Consider the following 20560-nt stretch of genomic DNA (forward strand, 5'->3'; position numbering starts at 1 on the left):
ACTCATACACAACTCACACATACATATACACACTCACACATAGACACACACATACACACAGACACACACTCACACACACATACACACACTCATACACAACTCACACATACATATACACACTCACACAGAGACACACACATACACAGTCACATACACACACACTCACATACACGCTCACACACACACACATACACACACTCACAGACACACACTCAGATACACACGCTCACACACACTCACAGATACACTCACACACATACACATTCACATACACAGATACACACATACACACAGACACACAGACACACACTCACAGATACACACGCTCACACACACTCACATACACACACTCACAGACACACATTCAGATACACACGCTCACACACACACTCACAGATACACTCACACACATACACACACACACTCACACAGATACACACATACACACAGACACACACTCACAGATACACACGCTCACACACACACACACACACACACACAAAACCTTCCTCCTGCCCGTTTCCCCTTGCCGGTACATGATGGATTTGCTGCTCGAGAACTTTAAGAAAACGGTCCCTTCTACCTCACCCAAGGTACCTGGCCCTGCTCCCCGCTCCCCTGCGTTCCCCTGGCCCGCCCGGCTCCTGACCCTCCGGGGCCCCTGGGGCCTCCTTGACCTTTCGCCGCGGTCCGGCCGCCGCTCTGCCCCGGCCCTCTCGGTAGCTCCGGTTGGGGAATCTCTCTGCCCTCCCCGCAGCGTGGGGGCTCTGCCTGAGGAAGGAGATGGGCAAGGGAGCGCGCAGGATCTTGGCGCTTTCCGTTGGGCTTCCCCCTCCTCGGTCCGGAAGCAGCAGGCCCGGGAAGGAGGGCTGGTTGGAGACGCAGGACTTGCGCCCAGATCCCAGCCCTCCCGCTTGCCGAGGCGACCTTGGAGACGCGTCTGTCTTTGGGCCATCGGACACGCGGCCCTCGAACGATGGCCCCCAGAAGGGTCTGGGCCCGCGAGCCCGAGCCTCGCTCCGGTTCCCCGCGCAGCCTGCCCTCGGGATGCTCCGGCGGGAGGCAGCCGAGCCGGGCGGGGATCTGGGGTCCGCGGCGGGTGAGACTTAGGCCCCTGGACCCGGAGCCAGGAGGGAGACCTTCGAGCTTGTCCTTGGACAGAGAAGGGAAGGGAATCCGCAAAAGTCAGGACTTCTCACAGCTGGAGGTGGTAAAGGCGGAATTCGAACCCAGTCCCCGGGTCCCTCTTCCCCCTGCCCCACGCTTGTCCCAGCTTTCCTTCAGTCCCGTTCGTTGTCGTTCTTTTTCCTCCTCTCCGTAGAAGGAGCCAGGGAACGAGGGCCAGGAAAGCCGCCTGCTGGGGCCGGGGCAAGCCTTTGCTCCTCCCTTCGGCGAGTCCTGGTGGACGTTTTAACAGAAACAAGTGCACGTCGTCCCGGCGTTATCCAGCTGTTAGGGGCTGCCCGGATCGTCCGGTCAGACGTCCCCAGAGTTGGCGGGGCAGGGGCGCGTCTTGTCCAGTGGCCCTGAAAGTGGTCCCGAGGCTTCCCCTGAAGGCCCCAGTGTGGGGGAGCCCGTTTCTTCTGTTTCTCCATGAGTTTGTTGTTTCGGCATTGGGGGGACAGCCTTCCACTGCCCCCCAGCCCCCACAGGCCTTTATTTTCCGGTTGAGGGAACCCTTGCTCCGGGCCACACGGTGCAAGGAGCAGAGCTCGATCTGAGTCTCTTCGGCTTCCACGGGCCCCCGCACTCCCACAGGGCGAGAGGAGCGCGGGCTCCTGGCCACGCTGGGCGCAGGCTGGATTTCTGCCTCGTGTTCATTGTGTCCCGGAGGCTCATGTCGCCTCTGCTTTAAAGCGCAGATGTCGCTGGGACCGGCGCGAAGAAGTCGTTCTCTGGGGGCAGAAGGAGTCAGGGCGGCGCCCGCTTGGGACGGCCCCGCAGCGGGACGAGAACTTTTTAGCCCTTTGTGGTTGGTCTGTTGCCCGGAACCTGGTCCTCGTGCTTCTGGAGGTCATGGGGCTCCTCCGGACTTTGTTGTTTGCTCCCAGACCCCCAGCTGTCAGGGACCCGAGGGCTCCCCTGAGCCAAACCCCATTTTACAGACGAGGAAACTGAGGTTCCCACTGGTCTAGCTCCTCCGGCCCAGCACTAGGGCCCAGGGTTTGGTGGCGGAGCATCGTGTTCCTCTAAGTGAGTCGGGCTCCACCTTCCCAGGTGGGGAGCTGCGGGGGGATCCTCTCCTTCCATCCTGTGACTCCTTATTTTGAGATCCGAGTCCTTGCTGATGTGAATGAGCTCCTGGTGCCCTGGCTCTTGAGGATTTCCACTGGGCCATCCCGAGACTCTTAGGATCCTGGAGGTCAGGGGCCCCCTAAGACTCGGCCCCCGCGCCTGCGCCCTGGCCGGGCCTAGTCAGGCTACCGAGGCCAGCCCCAGAGTGGAGGGCCCAGCCCAGGCCGTGCTCCCAAGTCTGCCGCTGGGTAATGGGCACTTCTGCCCACAGCAGCCTAGTGGCCCGAGGCTCAGAACACTTACAGCTTGCGGAGAAATGAGCGTCCCTGACCGTGTTGTGAGTCCTTAGAGAACTGTGGAAGCTTCTGTAGAAACTTGGGAGTGGAGTCGGGCCGCCTTGGGCTTTTAGCTGTCCCATTCCAAACATATACTAGTTCTGTGGGGCGAGACTCTTACCCTCTGGGAGCCTCCGTTTCCTCCTCCGTAAAGTGGGAAGGGCGAAATGTGTGTTGATTAGCTACTGTGCACGAGGCAGCAGAGGAGTGGATTCAGAAATCTGAGAGAGCCATGGGGACGAGTCACTGCTTGAGATGAGTGTAGGACAGAGACAAAGGGGGCCTGGCCTTCCTGGGACGGAGCTCCCGGGGCAGTGCCGTTTGGCGCCTCCTTGGCAGCTCCTCCAGAGCCTGCCCGGGGTCACGCAGCAGTACGGACCAGGGCCTGGCCCGGGCTGAGGCTGTCCCCTCGCCTTCAGGCAGAGAGCATCGGTGCCATTCAGTTGTTCGCTCCCGTCCAGCTCTTTGTGACCCTGAGGCTTGTGTCTCCCGGGGGCTTTCTTGGCAGAGACCCTGCAGTGCTTGGTCACTCCCTTCTCCCGGGCATTCACGGTAACTGTAGCGAGGGGCGCGGGGTGCGCCTCATGAAGAAGAGGATGTGAGCCCCCCCTCGAAGAAAGATAGCTGTTCTGAGAGCCCGAAGCAAGGCGGGGATGGCTTTGAGGCACAGCAGGGCAGTGACCTGTCCCGAGGCCCAGAAAACATGGTTGTTACTCGCCGGTGGTTTCCTTCCTGCCTCTGCGCTGCTTTGAGTCACCGTTTTTCAGTCATTTAAATAGTGATGAATCCTTTCCCTTTTTTTTGCCTTTGGATTCCTGCAAAAATGGCTTTGGCGGAGAGCCCCTCGTGGGGCAAGCTGCGTGTGGGGCTTGTGGGGGAGGGGGCAGGGAAAGCCGCTTTTGAGGGGGAATACAAATTTTCTCCTGTTTCCCGTGTGTGTGTGTGTGTGTGTGTGTGTGTGTGTGTGTGTGTGTGTGTGTGTGAGCCCGTGCGGGTGCATGTGCCTGTTCACCTTTGAGGCAGAGAGATGGAAGCAGTGTGTCCAACTGATATTAAAGAGACAGCATTATCACTGTTGCAGTTTCCATTAAGGGATAAAAGGGCTGTTTCATGACTGAGCCCTTGAAGATTAATTAGGAGTGGAATGTATTAGGATTCTGTTTTAGAGGATTGATGGGGGGGGGTGCGCCGAGAGAGAGATTGCCGTTGACTCGGACCCCCGAAGTCGCTCCCTTCACTCCTCCGGAGGTCCGAAGTGTCATTCCTCAAGGTGCGTGCAGGAGGCCCGGAGTCTTTCCCGCGGGCTCCTGGGATTGAATTTCCTGGAGTTCCCCCAGGGTTAAACTGGGATAGCCACAGCCGGTGTCCGGTAGCCGGCCTGCCCCCTGGTCCTTGCCGGGCCTGGCCCTGAGCTGGGTCAGGAGAATCCAGACTTGGTCACGGACGTGCGGGTGCTTACCCCGACCTCCCTGCCTCCACAGGGGCCCTGCCGGTCTGGCCCGGGCGGCCACAGGAGCAGAGCGAAGGATGGGGGAGGGGAAGCAGACATGGCGACGGCCTGGATGCTCGCCTTGCCCTTTGTTCTTTTGTGACTTGCATTGGGTGCAGGGAGATTGCTGGCTCCAAGGAGTCAAGAGGATTTGGCGTTTGTGCTGTCTCTGCCCCTAACCCTTTGGGGTTAATCCCCATGGTTCCTTGCTGTCAGCAGCAGCCAGTGCAAAACCCTTTGGCCCGAAGCGCTTTACCCCCCGGCATCCACCTCCCTTCCTTCACTCCTCACACCCCTCCCCAACGTGTCCTCCTGGGCCCGGTGGCTGTGGCTCCTCGCACCCTCCTCTGGCTCTGGGCCCTGGTCCCTGTTCCTCCCAGCCACAGTCCTGCCTCTGCAGGGAGCCTTTCCTATGTCGTCTCCACCTGAGCCTTTCCTCGTTGACCGGCTCCGGCTTCTCCCCGTCTGCCTTATCTGTCCGGGCTTGTCTTCATGGAGACCGAGCTCCTCAAGAGCAGGGACCCAGCGCTTCGCACAGGGCCTGGCAGCTCGTAGGCTCTTTGACTCGAGTTACCTGAGATAATTCACCTTATGGAGCCTCCATTTCCTCAGCTACAAAATAAGATGGTCAGACTTTAGTTGTTCTTCAGCCATGTCCAACTCTTTGTAAACCCCTTGGGTTTACAATAAGATCCTACACTGGTTGGTCATTTCCTTCTCCAGCTCCATTTTATAGATGAGGAAACTGAGGCAAGCAAGGTTAAGTGACTTGCCCAGGATGAATTAGCTAGTAAGTGCAATTAGACTATCTGGTCTCTAAGGCCCCTCCTGGCTCTGACATCCCCTGTTCCCCGATCCTTCCCTGCCCTGATATTCTGTTCTTAGAATTCTAGCTCTGGAGTGAAAGTGCCTTTAAGCTTAACCGGGCTTAGCCCATTAACCTGTTGGACCTAAATGAAAATTGTCCCTCTGGGAACCTTTATCCTTTGTGAAATCACAGTCACATACTTGGAGTAGGAAGTTACGTGTATTGAACTAACTGTGGGGAATGGTCTCTAGCCCAGTGGTCCTCACACTTTTTAAACAGGGGCCAGTTCCCTGTCCCTCAGACTGTTGGAGGACTGGACTATAGTAAAAACCTAACATTCGCTCATCATCCCTCCCAAAACCATCTTTCCTTAGACCCCAGCCAGAACTGAGCATCAGCCTCCAACAGTCCGTGTTGTCGGTACCCTGTAATCGTTCAGGTGGTTACCCATCTTTAATATGTTTAGCTTGCTTTTCTTAGATAATAAGTTCAACTTGTAGCTTTCAAAGCTGCTCCTGTTTTGTCTGCTTCTGTCTGGCCTTCCTTCTATTCTATTTAAATTTTAAAAAAAAAAAAAAAAGATGTCTTAATTCCCTAGCTCTTTTTCCCTCTCCCTGTCTCTATCTGCCCTCTTCTCTTTTTCTCTGCCTTCTCCCTCTGTCTCTGTCTCTCTTCCTCATACTCCCTCCTCCTCTCTGTCTCTCTTTTCCCTTTTCTCTATTTTCTCTGTCTCTTCCCCATCTGAATTTTTCTTTCCTTCTCTTTCTTTCTGTACCCTCTTTTCTCTCCCTCCTCCTTTTATTTCTTCCTCCCTCCCTCTCTTTCTTCTTTTCTATTTCCTTCTCTTTTCACCCTCTTCTCCTGTCTCTCCCTCCTTCCTGCTCCCTCCCCCATTCTCCCAGAAAAAAGCCCTTGTAACAAACCCACCGAGTCCCTACTTTAGCCTGCATCTTGCCGGCCTGTTCTGCCCTCTCTTCACCTGTGGCCTGTTACTGCTCATCTTGTTGCTCGGAGTTCCCGGGCCTTTAGCTGCCATTGTTGCTGGAGTCTCTTGCTCTCCTGGTCCTCCTCCCTTCCCTCTGCATCAGAACATTCAGGTCTTCCCAGGTTTCTCTGAAGCCCTCCTCCCCACACACACACACTTCCTTGTCTTTCCCTTGCATTCACAGGCCATGATTTGTTCATCCTTCCCTGGGATTGGGCTCCCTTCTTTTCCAGCCCACAAAGAGTGCTGTGAATAGCTGGGTTTGAGCGCATCCTTCTCTGATCTCTTTGGGCATCCCATGAAACCTTCAGGGCACATTTTTCTAGTTGGCTTCCTTCTCCTCCCCCCTCCCCATTTCTCCCTTTATCTCTTAGAAGAGCTCTGAGTCTTCATTACCATCCCTTTGTCGTAGCTTCTTTCTTTTACTTTTGCTCCAGAGCCTGCCTTAGTCTCTGATAACTAGTAATCAATTCCTGGAACAAGGCCACGTGCCTCCCAAGGAAGGTCTGGGAGCGAAGGGGTGAGTGGGGGGCTTGTTCACAAGCACTCTCTCCTTGGCCTCCAGCCCCTTGCTTGGGCCTACCTCGATCCCCGCTGCTCTTCATCCCTGTTAACCCCTTTCCTGCCATGACGCTGCTCTCTTTCTGTTTGGGGCCCAGGGCCCGAGGGCGAAGCTGCAGAAAGCACCCCAGCAGCCCCGGAAGAACCCAGTGCTCCTGGTGAGGAAGAGGATGATGAAGAGGAGGAAGATGAGAGTCTTCCTGGTTGTACTTTGTTTATCAAAAACCTCAATTTCTCCACAACGGAGGAGATGCTGAGAGAAGTGAGTAATCTGTGGGTGAGGAGGGATAAACGCGATGCTCCCTTGGCACTGGGTGGGATCATGAGGGCCCCTACACAGGAAGGAGTTGAGCTGCTGAGCACCTCTCAGGGATGACGTCTAGAGGGTTCCCAGAAAGGTGGCGTGGAGACGAGGCGTCCCAGATTCACATTCTATCATCCCCCCAGGCAGCCTCCGTCCTCCCCAAGGCCTCCTTATCCCCATCTTGTGATTGTGAGATGCTGTGGCCCCCCCCTTCTTGAGCTTCTCCTCTGTTGGCCCTGGAAAGGCTTCCCTTTGTCCCCAGCCTGTCCCTTCCATCCCATGATGTCCCCTGCTGCTTGTCCCACCCTCCGGCTTTTTCATTGCCTCCGGGGCTCCTAGGCAGTTAGGCCCAAGTGAGGCACTTCCCCTGACCACCCTCCCTCCCCCCCATCCCCTGGGGACGTAAAAGCATCCATCTGTCAGTAAGGTGGAGATGACTCCCAGCTTGGCAAAGGACCCACCCAGGCTCCCACAGGGTGATTGGCTGCCCCGGACCCAGGTCTCCTGGCCAGTCCCAAACTCTCTCACCGAACTGCCCTGCCAGTCAAAGATTCAGCACTGCTGAGACCCTCCTGAAAGGAGGCCGGAAGCCTCTTTCTGTGGTTCAGTCGTGTCCGGCTCCTTGCGACTCCATGGAGCACTCTGTCTGCGGGGCCTTCCTGACAGCAGAGGCCCCGGGTACTCGGCCATTTCCTTCTCTAGTGGACCATGGAGAACTGACACAGGCGGAGGGGAAGGGGCCTGCCCAGGATCGCCCAGCGGCCCGTGTCTGAGGCTGCATTTGAACTCGGGTCTTCCGGGTTCCAGGCCCAGCACGCTGTCTGTGAGCCATCCAGCTGCCCATGTTACAAAGGAAAAGATAAGCAGCCCCTTTATCCTGAGCTGTCTGTGCCATGGCCTTCCCCAGGAGAAGTGCTGCTCCCTCTCCCACCCCTGATAGCCCTCGTTCTAAGGGGCCTCCAGCTCTGATAGCCCTTGTTCTAAGGGGCCTCCAGCTCTGATAGCCCTCGTTCTAAGGGGCCTCCAGCTCTGATAGCCCTTGTTCTAAGAGACCTCCAGCTCTGATAGCTCCTGTTCTAAGAGACCTCCAGCTCTGATAGCCCTTGTTCTAAGGGGACTCCAGCTCTGATAGCCCTTGTTCTAAGGGGCCTCCAGCTCTGATAGCCCTCGTTCTAAGGGGCCTCCAGCTCTGATAGCCCTTGTTCTAAGAGACCTCCAGCTCTGATAGCTCCTGTTCTAAGAGACCTCCAGCTCTGATAGCCCTTGTTCTAAGGGGCCTCGAGCTCTGATAGCCCTTGTTCTAAGGGGCCTCCAGCTCTGATAGCCCTCGTTCTAAGAGGCCTCCAGCTCTGATAGCCCTTGTTCTAAGGGGCCTCCAGCTCTGATAGCCCTCGTTCTAAGAGGCCTCGAGCTCTGATAGCCCTTGTTCTAAGGGGCCTCCAGCTCTGATAGCCCTCGTTCTAAGGGGCCTCGAGCTCTGATAGCCCTTGTTCTAAGGGACCTCCGGCTCTGATAGCCCTCGTTCTAAGGGGCCTCGAGCTCTGATAGCCCTTGTTCTAAGGGACCTCCGGCTCTGATAGCCCTTGTTCTAAGGGACCTCCAGCTCTGACAGCCCTTGTTCTAAGGGGCCTCCAGCTCTGACAGCCCTTGTTCTAAGGGGCCTCGAGCTCTGATAGCCCTTGTTCTAAGGGACCTCCGGCTCTGATAGCCCTTGTTCTAAGGGACCTCCAGCTCTGACAGCCCTTGTTCTAAGGGGCCTCCAGCTCTGACAGCCCTTGTTCTAAGGGGCCTCGAGCTCTGATAGCCCTTGTTCTAAGGGACCTCCGGCTCTGATAGCCCTCGTTCTAAGGGGCCTCCAGCTCTGATAGCCCTCGTTCTAAGGGGCCTCGAGCTCTGATAGCTCCTGTTCTAAGAGACCTCCAGCTCTGATAGCCCTTGTTCTAAGGGGCCTCCAGCTCTGATAGCCCTTGTTCTAAGAGGCCTCCAGCTCTGATAGCCCTTGTTCTAAGGGGCCTCCAGCTCTGATAGCCCTCGTTCTAAGAGGCCTCCAGCTCTGATAGCCCTTGTTCTAAGGGACCTCCAGCTCTGATACCCTTGTTCTAAGGGACCTCCAGCTCTGATACCCTTGTTCTAAGGGACCTCCAGCTCTGATACCCTTGTTCTAAGGGACCTCCAGCTCTGACAGCCCTTGTTCTAAGGGGCCTCCAGCTCTGATACCCTTGTTCTAAGGGACCTCCAGCTCTGATACCCTTGTTCTAAGGGACCTCCAGCTCTGATACCCTTGTTCTAAGGGACCTCCAGCTCTGATACCCTTGTTCTAAGGGACCTCCAGCTCTGACAGCCCTTGTTCTAAGGGACCTCCAGCTCTGACAGCCCTTGTTCTAAGGGGCCTCCAGCTCTGACAGCCCTTGTTCTAAGGGACCTCCAGCTCTGATACCCTTGTTCTAAGGGACCTCCAGCTCTGATAGCCCTCGTTCTAAGGGACCTCCAGCTCTGATAGCCCTTGTTCTAAGGGACCTCCAGCTCTGATACCCTTGTTCTAAGGGTCCTCCAGCTCTGATACCCTTGTTCTAAGGGTCCTCCAGCTCTGATACCCTTGTTCTAAGGGACCTCCAGCTCTGATAGCCCTTGTTCTAAGGGGCCTCCAGCTCTGATAGCCCTTGTTCTAAGGGACCTCCAGCTCTGATACCCTTGTTCTAAGGGACCTCCAGCTCTGATACCCTTGTTCTAAGGGTCCTCCAGCTCTGATACCCTTGTTCTAAGGGACCTCCAGCTCTGATACCCTTGTTCTAAGGGGCCTCCAGCTCTGATAGCCCTGTTCTAAGGGGCCCGCAGCTCTGATAGCCCTGTTCTAAGGGGCCCGCAGCTCTGGCCCCTTCTTCTGAGACTCTCAGTCTTGATATCCCCGTTCTAAGGTCCTGTTCTGCTTACCTTTTTCTCTGTGCTGCCTTAATTGGTTCACGTATCAATGACATATGAGCTTTGTTCTTGGTTCCCACCAAGATAGAAGATCATTTACACTTTTTTTAAGAGTATGATTTAAGTTAAAACTCTCCTTTGCAGGTTTTCTCCAAAGTCGGCACAGTGAAGAGCTGCAGTGTATCCAAGAAGAAGAACAAAGCGGGTAAGCTCCAAGTCAGGAATGAGTTAACGTGGTTCCTGGGACAAGACGTGTCCCCTGAGGGCAAGCGTGGGGTCACAAGAAAGGGGGGCAGGAGAGGGAAGGGCGTCCTCCCAGAGCCTGCTGGTCAGTTTACGGAATATTTTCCTTGGCTGAAACCTTCAAGGCCCGACTTCCCAGCACCTCCTCAGGGCCCCTTGCTCAGCGTTGCAGCCAGACGCAATCATGGCCCAGGAACCCTCCTCACACCTGGAGGACTCATACGCCTCCCTCCGCACTTGTGGCTCTCTTGTGTCTCTCCCCATCCCGCCCGCCACTAACTGATGGTGACAGTTCTCGTGAGTTGTGGTGCTCAGTTCTGTCCCTACAGCCCCTTACCCACATCTGCCCCTTGTCCTTCCCCACCTGGCAGGCCAGGCCTAAAAAGGGAGGGAAAAGCAGCAGAGTCTGGCAATGTGGGCAGTACCTCATCCCCCAGTGCCCGCTTTGGGAAAGAGCGAGAGTCAGCGAGCCCATCTCAGCAGGGGAGCCCGCCACGGCAGAGGGGGAGGCAGGCAGGGAGCTTTGTGAGTGCCTACTATGGGTCAGGCCTTGTGGGAAGCCTGAGGGATGCAAAGAAAGGCAAAAGACGTGGAGCCCACGGAGTGTAATGAGAGGGAAAGTGTGCCGTCGACTGTGTGTGAGTGTGTGGGGGTGTGAGTGTGAGAGAGTGTGTGTGTGAGTGTGTGTGTATGTGTGTGAGTGTGAGAGTGTGGGGATGTGAATGTGAGAGTGTGTGAGAGTGAGAGTGTGTGTGTATGTGTGTGTGAGTGTGAGAGTGAGTGTGAGTGTGTGTAAGTGAGTGTGTGTGTGAGTGAGTGTGAGAGTGTGTGTGAGTGAGTGTGAGAGTGAGTGTGAGAGTGTGTGAGTGAGTGTGTGTGTAAGTGAGTGTGTGTGTGAGTGTGAATGTGAGAGTGTGTGAGTGTGTGTGAGAGTGAGTATGAGTGTGTGTGTGAGAGAGTGTGTGTGAGTTTGAGACTGAGTGTGAGTGTGTGTGAGAGTGTGTGAGTGAGTGTGAGTGTGTGTGAGAGAGTGTGTGAGTGAGAGTGTGTGTGAGTGTAAGTGTGTGTGAGTGTGTGAGAGTGTGAGTGTGTGAGAGTGAGTGTGTGTGTGAGAGTGAGTGTGTGTGAGTGTGAAAGAGTGTGTGTGAGTGAATGTGAGAGTGAGTGTGTGAGTGGGTGAGAGTGAGTGTGAGTGTGAGTTTGTGTGTGTGAGTGTGCGTGAGTGAGTGTGTGTGAGTATATGTGTGTGTGAGTGTGTGTGAGTGTGAGAGTGTGTGAGAGTGTGTGTGAGAGAGTGAGAGTGTGTAAGTGTGTGTGTGAGTGTGAGTGTGTGTGAGAGTATGTGTGAGAGTGTGTGTGAGTGTGAGAGTGTGTGAGTGTGAGTGTAAATGTGAGAGTGTGTGTAAGTGAATGTGAGTGTGAGAGTGTGTGTGAGAGAGTGTGTGAGTGAGTGTGAGTGTGTGTGTGAGTGTAAGTGAGTGTGAGTGTGTGAATGTGAGTGTGTGAGTGTGTGTGAGTGTGTGTGAGTGAGTGTGAGAGTGTGTGTGAGTGTGAGAGTGTGTGAGTGAGTGTGAGTGTGTGTGAGTGAGTGTGTGTGTGTAAGTGAGTGTGAATGTGAGTGTGTGAGTATGTGTGAGAGTGTGTGTGAGTTTGAGAGTGTGTGTGAGTGAGTGTAAATGTGAGTGTGTAAGTGAATGTGAGTGTGAGAGTGTGTGTGAGTGTGTGTGAGAGTGTGAATGTGAGAGTATGTGAGTGTGTGTGAGAGTGTGTGTGAAAGTGTGTGAGTGTGTGTGAGAGTAAGTGTGTGTGAGAGAGTGAGAGTGTGTGTGAGTGAGTGTGAGAGTGTGTGTGAGTGTGAGAGTGTGTAAGTGAGTGTGAGTGTGTGTGTGTGTGAGAGTGTGAATGTGAGTGTGAGAGTGTGAGTGTGAGTGAATGTAAATGTGAGAGTGTGTGTGTAAGTGAATGAGTGTGAGAGTGAGTGTGTGAGAGAGTGTGTGAGTGTGTGAGAGTGTGTGTGTGAGTGTGTGAGTGAGTGTGAGAGTGTGTGTGTAAGTGAATGTGAGTGTGAGAGTGAGTGTGTGAGTATGTGTGAGTGTGTGTGAGAGTGTGAATGTGAGAGTGTGTGAGAGTGTGTGTGAAAGTGTGTGTGTGTGAGAGTGAGTGTGAGTGTGAGAGAGTGTGAGAGTGTGAGAGAGTGTGAGTGTGTGATTGTGAGTGTGTGTGTAAGTGAGTGTGTGTGTGAGTGTGTGTATGTGAGAGAGTGTGTGTGTGAGTGTGTGTGTGTGAGTGTAAATGTGAGAGTGTGTGAGTGTGAGTGTGTGTGTGTGAGTGTAAATGTGAGAGTGTGTGTGTGAGAGTGTGAGTGTGTGTGTGTAAGTGAATGTGAGTGAGTGTGAGAGAGTGTGTGAGAGAGTGTGTATGTGTGAGAGAGTGTGTGTGAGTGAGTGTGTGTGAGTTTGAGACTGAGTGTGAGTGTGTGAGTGAGTGTGAGAGTGTGTGTGTGTGAGTGTGAGTGTGAGAGTGTGTGAGAGAGTGTGTGAGTGAGTGTGAGAGTGTGTGTGTGTGTGTGAGAGTGTGAGAGTGTGTGTGTGAGAGTGTGTGAGTGAGTGTGAGAGTGTGTGTGAGAGTGTGTGTGAGTGTGTGTGAATGTGAGAGTGTGTGTGTGTGAGAGTGAGTGTGTGTGAGTGTGAGAGTGTGGGTGTGTGTGAGAGTCTGTGAGTGTGTGTGAGTATGTGTGAGAGAGTGTGTGAGTGAGAGTGTGTGTGTGAGTTTGAGACTGAGTGTGAGAGTGTGTGAGTGTGTGTGAGAGTGTGAGTGTGAGTGTGAGAGTGTGTGTATAAGTGAGTGTGTGTGTGAGAGTGTGAATGTGAGAGTGTGAGTGTGTGTGAGAGTGTGTGAAAGTGTGTGTGTGTGAGTGTGTGTGTGAGTGTAAGTGAGTGTGAGTGTGTGAATGTGAGTGTGTGAGTGTGTGTGAGTGTGTGTGAGTGAGTGTGAGAGTGTGTGTGAGTGTGAGAGTGTGTGAGTGAGTGTGAGTGTGTGTGAGTGAGTGTGTGTGTGTGTAAGTGAGTGTGAATGTGAGTGTGTGAGTATGTGTGAGAGTGTGTGTGAGTTTGAGAGTGTGTGTGTGTGAGTGAGTGTAAATGTGAGTGTGTAAGTGAATGTGAGTGTGAGAGTGTGTGTGAGTGTGTGTGAGAGTGTGAATGTGAGAGTATGTGAGTGTGTGTGAAAGTGTGTGAGTGTGTGTGAGAGTAAGTGTGTGTGAGAGAGTGAGAGTGTGTGTGAGTAAGTGTGAGAGTGTGTGTGAGTGAGTGTGAGAGTGTGTAAGTGAGTGTGAGTGTGTGTGTGTGAGTGTGAATGTGAGTGTGAGAGTGTGAGTGTGAGTGAATGTAAATGTGAGAGTGTGTGTGTAAGTGAATGAGTGTGAGAGTGAGTGTGTGAGAGAGTGTGTGAGTGTGTGTGAGAGTGTGTGTGTGAGTGTGTGAGTGAGTGTGAGAGTGTGTGTGTAAGTGAATGTGAGTGTGAGAGTGAGTGTGTGAGTATGTGTGAGTGTGTGTGAGAGTGTGAATGTGAGAGTGTGTGAGAGTGTGTGTGAAAGTGTGTGTGTGTGAGAGTGAGTGTGAGTGTGAGAGAGTGTGAGAGTGTGAGAGAGTGTGAGTGTGTGATTGTGAGTGTGTGTGTAAGTGAGTGTGTGTGAGAGTGTGTGAGTGTGTGTATGTGAGAGAGTGTGTGTGTGAGTGTGTGTGTGTGTGAGTGTAAATGTGAGAGTGTGTGTGTGTGAGTGTGAGTGTGTGTGTGAGTGTAAATGTGAGAGTGTGTGTGTGAGAGTGTGAGTGTGTGTGTAAGTGAATGTGAGTGAGTGTGAGAGAGTGTGAGAGAGTGTGTATGTGTGAGAGAGTGTGTGTGAGTGAGTGTGTGTGAGTTTGAGACTGAGTGTGAGTGTGTGTGTGTGAGAGTGTGTGTGAGTGTGTGAGTGAGTGTGAGAGTGTGTGTGTGTGAGTGTGAGTGTGAGAGTGTGTGAGAGAGTGTGTGAGTGAGTGTGAGAGTGTGTGTGTGTGTGTGAGAGTGTGAGAGTGTGTGTGTGAGAGTGTGTGAGTGAGTGTGAGAGTGTGTGTGAGAGTGTGTGTAAGTGAGTGTGTGTGAATGTGAGAGTGTGTGTGTGTGAGAGTGAGTGTGTGTGAGTGTGAGAGTGTGGGTGTGTGTGAGAGTGTGTGAGTGTGTGTGAGTATGTGTGAGAGAGTGTGTGAGTGAGAGTGTGTGTGTGAGTTTGAGACTGAGTGTGAGAGTGTGTGAGTGTGTGTGAGAGTGTGAGTGTGTGAGTGTGAGAGTGTGTGTATAAGTGAGTGTGTGTGTGAGAGTGTGAATGTGAGAGTGTGAGTGTGTGTGAGAGTGTGTGAAAGTGTGTGTGTGAGAGTGAGTGTGTGTGAGAGTGAGAGTGTGAGTGTGAGAGAGTGTGAGCGTGAGTGTGTGTGAGAGTGTGTGTGTGAGTTTGAGACTGAGTGTGAGAGTGTGTGAGTGTGTGTGAGAGTGTGAGTGTGTGAGTGTGAGAGTGTGTGTATAAGTGAGTGTGTGTGTGAGAGTGTAAATGTGAGAGTGTGTGTGTGAGTGTGAGTGTGTGTGTGAGTGTAAATGTGAGAGTGTGTGTGTGAGTGTGAGTGTGTGTGTGTAAGTGAATGTGAGTGAGTGTGAGAGAGTGTGTGAGTGTGTGTATGTGTGAGAGAGTGTGTGTGAGTGAGTGTGTGTGAGTTTGAGACTGAGTGTGAGTGTGTGTGTGAGAGTGTGTGTGAGTGTGTGTGAGTGTGAATGTGAGAGTGTGTGTGAGTGTGAGAGTGTGAGAGAGTGTGTGAGTGAGTGTGAGAGTGTGTGTGTGTGAGAGTGTGAGTGAGAGTGTGTGAGTGAGTGTGAGAGTGTGTGAGTGAGTGTGAGAGTGTGTGTGAGAGTGTGTGTAAGTGAGTGTGTGTGTGAATGTGAGAGTGTGTGAGTGTGTGAGAGTGAGTGTGTGTGAGTGTGAGAGTGTGGGTGTGTGTGAGTGTGTGTATGTGTGAGAGAGTGTGTGAGTGAGAGTGTGTGTGTGTTTGAGACTGAGTGTGAGAGTGTGAGTGTGTGTGAGAGTGTGAGTGTGTGAGTGTGAGAGTGTGTGTATAAGTGAGTGTGTGTGTGAGAGTGTGAATGTGAGAGTGTGAGTGTGTGTGAGAGTGTGTGAAAGTGTGTGTGTGTGTGAGAGTGAGTGAGTGTGTGTGAGAGTGAGTGTGTGTGTGAGTGTGTGAGAGTGTGAGTGTGAGAGAGTGTGAGTGTGTGAGTGTGTGTGAGTGTGAGGGTGTGTGTGAGAGTGAGTGTGTGAGAGTGTGTGAGTGAGTGTGTGTGTAAGTGAGTGTGAGTGTGTGTGTGAGAGTGTGAATGTGAGAGTGTGTGAGTGTGTGTGAGAGTGAGTATGAGTGTGTGAGTGTGAGAGTGTGGGTGTGTGTGAGAGTGTGTGAGTGTGTGTGAGTATGTGTGAGAGAGTGTGTGAGTGAGAGTGTGTGTGTGAGTTTGAGACTGAGTGTGAGAGTGTGTGAGTGTGTGTGAGAGTGTGTGTGAGTGAGTGTGAGAGTGTGTGAGTGAGTGTGAGTGTGTGTGTGTGTGAGAGTGTGAATGTGAGAGTGTGAGAGTGTGAGTGTGAGTGAATGTAAATGTGAGAGTGTGTGTGTAAGTGAATGAGTGTGAGTGTGTGAGAGAGTGTGTGAGTGTGTGTGAGTAAGTGTGAGAGTGTGTGTGTAAGTGAATGTGAGTGTGAGAGTGAGTGTGTGAGTGTGTGTGAGAGTGTGAATGTGAGTGTGTGAGAGTGTGTGTGAAAGTGTGTGAGTGTGTGTGAGAGTGAGTGTGAGTGTGAGTGTGAGAGTGTGAGTGTGAGTGAATGTAAATGTGAGTGTGTGTGTAAGTGAATGAGTGTGAGAGTGTGTGAGAGAGTGTGTGAGTGTGTGTGAGAGAGTGTGTGTGTGAGTGTGTGAGTGAGTGTGAGAGTGTGTGTGTAAGTGAATGTGAGTGTGAGAGTGAGTGTGTGAGTGTGTGTGAGTGAGTGTGAGAGTGTGTGTGTAAGTGAATGTGAGTGTGAGAGTGAGTGTGTGAGTGTGTGTGAGTGTGTGTGAGAGTGTGAATGTGAGAGTGTGTGAGAGTGTGTGTGAAAGTGTGTGTGTGTGAGAGTGAGTGTGAGTGTGAGAGAGTGTGTGAGAGTGTGTGATTGTGAGTGTGTGTGTAAGTGAGTGTGTGTGAGAGTGTGTGTGTGTGAGTGAGTGTAAATGTGAGAGTGTGTGTGTGTGAGTGTGAGTGTGTGTGTGAGTGTAAATGTGAGAGTGTGTGTGTGAGAGTGTGAGTGTGTGTGTGTAAGTGAATGTGAGTGAGTGTGAGAGAGTGTGTGAGAGAGTGTGTGAGTGTGTGTATGTGTGAGAGAGTGTGTGTGAGTGAGTGTGTGTGAGTTTGAGACTGAGTGTGAGTGTGTGTGTGTGAGTGTGTGAGAGTGTGTGTGTGTGAGAGTGTGTGTGAGAGTGTGAGTGTGAGAGTGTGTGAGAGAGTGTGTGAGTGAGTGTGAGTGTGTGTGTGTGAGAGTGTGAGAGTGTGTGTGAGAGTGTGTGTAAGTGAGTGTGTGTGTGAATGTGAGAGTGTGTGAGTGTGTGAGAGTGAGTGTGAGTGTGAGAGTGTGGGTGTGTGTGAGAGTGTGAGTGTGTGAGTATGTGTGAGAGAGTGTGTGAGTGAGAGTGTGTGTGTGAGTTTGAGACTCAGAGTGTGAGAGTGTGTGAGTGTGTGTGAGAGTGTGAGTGAGTGTGAGAGTGTGTGTATAAGTGAGTGTGTGTGTGTGTGAGAGTGTGAATGTGAGAGTGTGTGAGTGTGTGTGAGAGTGTGTGAAAGTGTGTGTGTGTGTGAGAGTGAGTGAGTTTGTGTGAGAGTGAGTGTGTGAGAGTGTGAGTGTGAGAGAGTGTGAGTGTGAGTGTGTGTGAGAGTGTGTGTGAGTGTGAGGGTGTGTGTGAGAGTGAGTGTGCGTGTAAGTGAGTGTGTGTGTGAGAGTGTGAATGTGAGAGTGTGTGAGTGTGTGTGAGAGTGAGTATGAGTGTGTGAGTGTGAGAGTGTGTGTGAGTTTGAGACTGAGTGTGAGTGTGTGAGTGAGTGTGAGAGTGTGTGTGTGTGAGAGTGTGAGTGAGAGTGTGTGAGTGAGTGTGAGAGTGTGTGTGAGAGTGTGAGTGTGAGAGTGTGTGAGAGAGTGTGTGAGTGAGTGTGAGAGTGTGTGTGTGTGAGAGTGTGAGTGAGAGTGTGTGAGTGAGTGTGAGAGTGTGAGTGTGAGAGTGTGTGTGAGTGTGTGTAAGTGAGTGTGTGTGAGTGTGTGAGTGTGTGAGAGTGAGTGTGTGTGAGTGTGAGAGTGTGGGTGTGTGTGAGAGTGTGTGAGTGTGTGTGAGTATGTGTGAGAGAGTGTGAGTGAGAGTGTGTGTGTGAGTTTGAGACTGAGTGTGAGAGTGTGTGAGTGTGTGTGAGAGTGTGTGTGAGTGAGTGTGAGTGTGTGTGTGTGTGTGAGAGTGTGAATGTGAGAGTGTGAGAGTGTGAGTGTGAGTGAATGTAAATGTGAGAGTGTGTGTGTAAGTGAATGAGTGTGAGTGTGAGAGAGTGTGTGAGTGTGTGTGAGAGTGTGTGTGTGAGTGTGTGAGTGAGTGTGAGAGTGTGTAAGTGAGTGTAAGTGTGAGTGTGTGTGTGTGAGTGAGTGTGTGTGAGAGTGTGTGTGAGTGAGTGTGAGAGTGTGTGTGTAAGTGAGTGTAAGTGTGAGTGAGTGTGAGTGTGAGAGAGTGTGTGTGTGAGTGTGAGTGAGTGTGTGTGAGTGAGTGAGTGTGTGATTGTGTGAGAGTGAGTGTGTGTGAGTGTGAGAGAGTGTGTGTGAATGAGTGTGAGAGTTTGTGTGTGTGTAAGTGAGTGTAAGTGAGTGGGTGTGTGAGAGTGTGTGTGAGTGTGTGTGTGTGAGAGTGTGCGTGAGTGTGCGTGAGTGAGAGTGTGTGTGAGTGTGTGTAAGTATATGTGTGTGAGTGTGTGTGAGTGTGTGTGTGAGTGTGAGTGAGTATAAGTGTGAGTGTGTGAGAGTATGTGTGAGAGTGTGTGAGTGTGTGTAAGTGAGTGTAAGTGAGTGTGAGTGTGTGAGAGTGTGTGTGAGTGTGTGTGTTTGAGTGTGTTTGTGAGAGTATGTGAGTGTGAGTTTGTGAGTGTGAGAGAGTGTGAGTGAGTGTGTGTGTGAGTTAGTGAGTGTGTGTGACTGAGTGTGTGGGAACTGAGGACTTCACCAAGGGGTGAATAGTCTGGGCCCGGGACAGAGCCCGGGAGAACCCCGCCCAGGCAGGTCCGTGGCTTCAGCCCGGTGATGTCAGAGGTGTCCGGAGCCACGCCCCTGCAGGCGGTGTCTGTCATTACCCCCAATGGCCGCCCGAGCCCTAACTCTCTCTCTGTCGCCCCCCCAGGTGCTTTACTCTCCATGGGCTTTGGTTTTGTGGAGTACAGGAAGCCAGAGCAGGCCCAGAAAGCCCTCAAGCAGCTGCAGGTAAAGGCCTTGTGCCCCCGGGCATCCTGCAGAGGGCGGGCTGGGTGGGAGGTGACGGCGCCCTCCACTGCCCATGGTGTGAGAGTGTACGGGACACGTGGCGGGAGTGGGGGGGGGGGGCGAGACCAGCGGACCCATGACTGCGGCCCCTCCCCGCGGGGCCCAAGGCCTCCTCAGCCCATCCCTCACGGCCTTCCCCGTCTCTCATCTCCCTGCGTGGCGGAGAATGGACGCTCAGGTGCTTCAGCCTGTGGGCCCCCCGTGGCCGGTCCTCCCGTGGCCTGTCCTCCCCCGTGGCTGGTCCTCCCGTGGCCGGTCCTCCCGTGGCCTGTCCTCCCGTGGCCTGGCCTCCCCGTGGCCGGGCCCCCCGTGGGTACACTGGCGCAGGGTGTCCTTGGGCAGAAAGGTGACTTCCTCTTCCGTGAGCTGGGGGCCTTGGACTCGGGAGGCTGGAAGCAGCTCGGGTCGGGCGCTAGAAGACCTGGTTCAAAGCACCGAAACAGCAAATCTCTGCCGCGCTTTTAAGGTTTGCCCGGCACGGTACTTATCCCATTGAGCCTGCCAGTCCCCTTGGAAGTCAGTGCTGTTATTGTTATTCCCGCTGCGCAGTCACGGAGACTGACGCCCAGGGAGACGCCGTCTCTCGGGGAGACTAGACCCAGGCCCCTGCCCCAGCGCTCCGAGCACTTCCAGCGCTGCTTTTTACTGGGTGGGACCCTCGGGCAGATGGCTGTTCTCCGGGTCAGGCCGTTGACTGGCCTGGTCCTCGGGCTTCGCGGTTCCGGGAGGACGGGGCAGTCACTGCGTCTCTTTTCTCAGGGCTCCGTGGTGGACGGCCACAAGCTGGAAGTGAAGATCTCCGAGAGGGCCATCAAGTGAGTCTGTGCCTTCTTGCTTCCCTCCCCTGCGGCGCGGGCGGGGGCAGGGCGGCCCCCCAGCCTCTCACCCTCTGCCCTCGCAGCAGCGTGTGGGCCCTTTCTCATCAAGGTGGCGCCGAGAGCGCGCGTCCCAAACACACGCTCCGTGATGAACCGGAGCCGCTGGTCCGCGGCGTAAATGCCTAGTACACATTTATTATAGTAATGGGGAACATTCGAGGGGAAACGCGCTCTAATTGCATTGGCCTGGGCAGAGGAAACAAACAGAGGCGCGGCCGGGGGAGCCGTCCGTCACGCCCTCTCCTCGGGGCAGGCTCTCTTGGGGGACAGTTACAGTTATGGGGGCCAAGATTCACATTTGAGCCCCACAACAGGCTTGCTAAGGAAGGGCCGGGGCCATCCCCATTTCCCAGTTGAGGAAACTGAGGCAGAGTGCCAGCCTGTACATGTCTGAAGCGGGTCTCCTTGACTCCGGGCCCGACGATCTTATCCACTGGGCCGCCCTGCCTCCTGGCAGTGGGATCCACCGTGGCTGAAGGCTGAGGGACAGACGTGAATAAATGGGCCTCGGAGCACCTGCCACAGGCCCCTAGTACGTGGTGACCATCGGTCTCTCGCTCAACCTCTCGGTCCCAGGGCTTCGTCACCCTCAGAACGGGCGTCAGACGGCGTGCCGGGCCCAGAAAGCAGGCCTCGGGGCTGGTCCTGCCTCGGGCACGGGCCACTTCACCCCTGGCGAAGTTCTAAGGTCCCAAGGTGCAGCGTTCGTGCCAGCCTGCATTGAGAGAGGGCTTTCCTCACCTGGGAGTCCCTTACACGCCCTTCCCTTCCCACCAAAAGCGTAGCTAGAGTGTGTGCAAGCGCGGGGCTTAACACAGATTTTCACCATGTGAATTACTTGCCATCTAGGGGAGGAGGGGGAGAAGGCGGGTAAAAATTGGAACACAAGGTGCAAGGGTTAATGCTGACCACTTATCCCTGCATGTGTTTTGAGAATAAAGAAGTTTAATAAAAAAAAGAAAGGGAAAAGTGGGCAGTGATCCCTCCCTGGAAAGCCCTTTGCAGCCCTTAAAGGGCCCTGCCGCGGCCTTCTTGGGACATCTGCCTGCTTGGGGGAGCCCAGCATTGAGAGCCGGCCTGAGTGTCCCCAGGGCCCTGATTCCAGGCTCTGGGGACCAGAGTCCCACGAGGACGTGCCCTCGCCCCAAGAACTCAGGGAGACCTTTCGGCTGTGACCGGGCCCCGATTAAGGACTTTACAA

At 53.7% G+C, this 20560-nt stretch overlaps 1 protein-coding gene across 1 annotated transcript in view; it reads left to right on the forward strand.

Moving 5' to 3' along the window:
• RBM19 (RNA binding motif protein 19) overlaps positions 1-20560 on the forward strand; it is a 167231-nt gene that overhangs the window by 26879 nt on the left and 119792 nt on the right. The window contains 4 exon segments of the mRNA XM_074296978.1: positions 6512-6675; positions 9781-9841; positions 18342-18421; positions 19241-19296. Coding sequence (XP_074153079.1) covers positions 6512-6675; positions 9781-9841; positions 18342-18421; positions 19241-19296 — 361 coding nt within the window.

Source organism: Sminthopsis crassicaudata, chromosome 1 (assembly GCF_048593235.1).
Source record: "Sminthopsis crassicaudata isolate SCR6 chromosome 1, ASM4859323v1, whole genome shotgun sequence".
NCBI classification, from domain to species: Eukaryota; Metazoa; Chordata; class Mammalia; order Dasyuromorphia; family Dasyuridae; genus Sminthopsis; species Sminthopsis crassicaudata.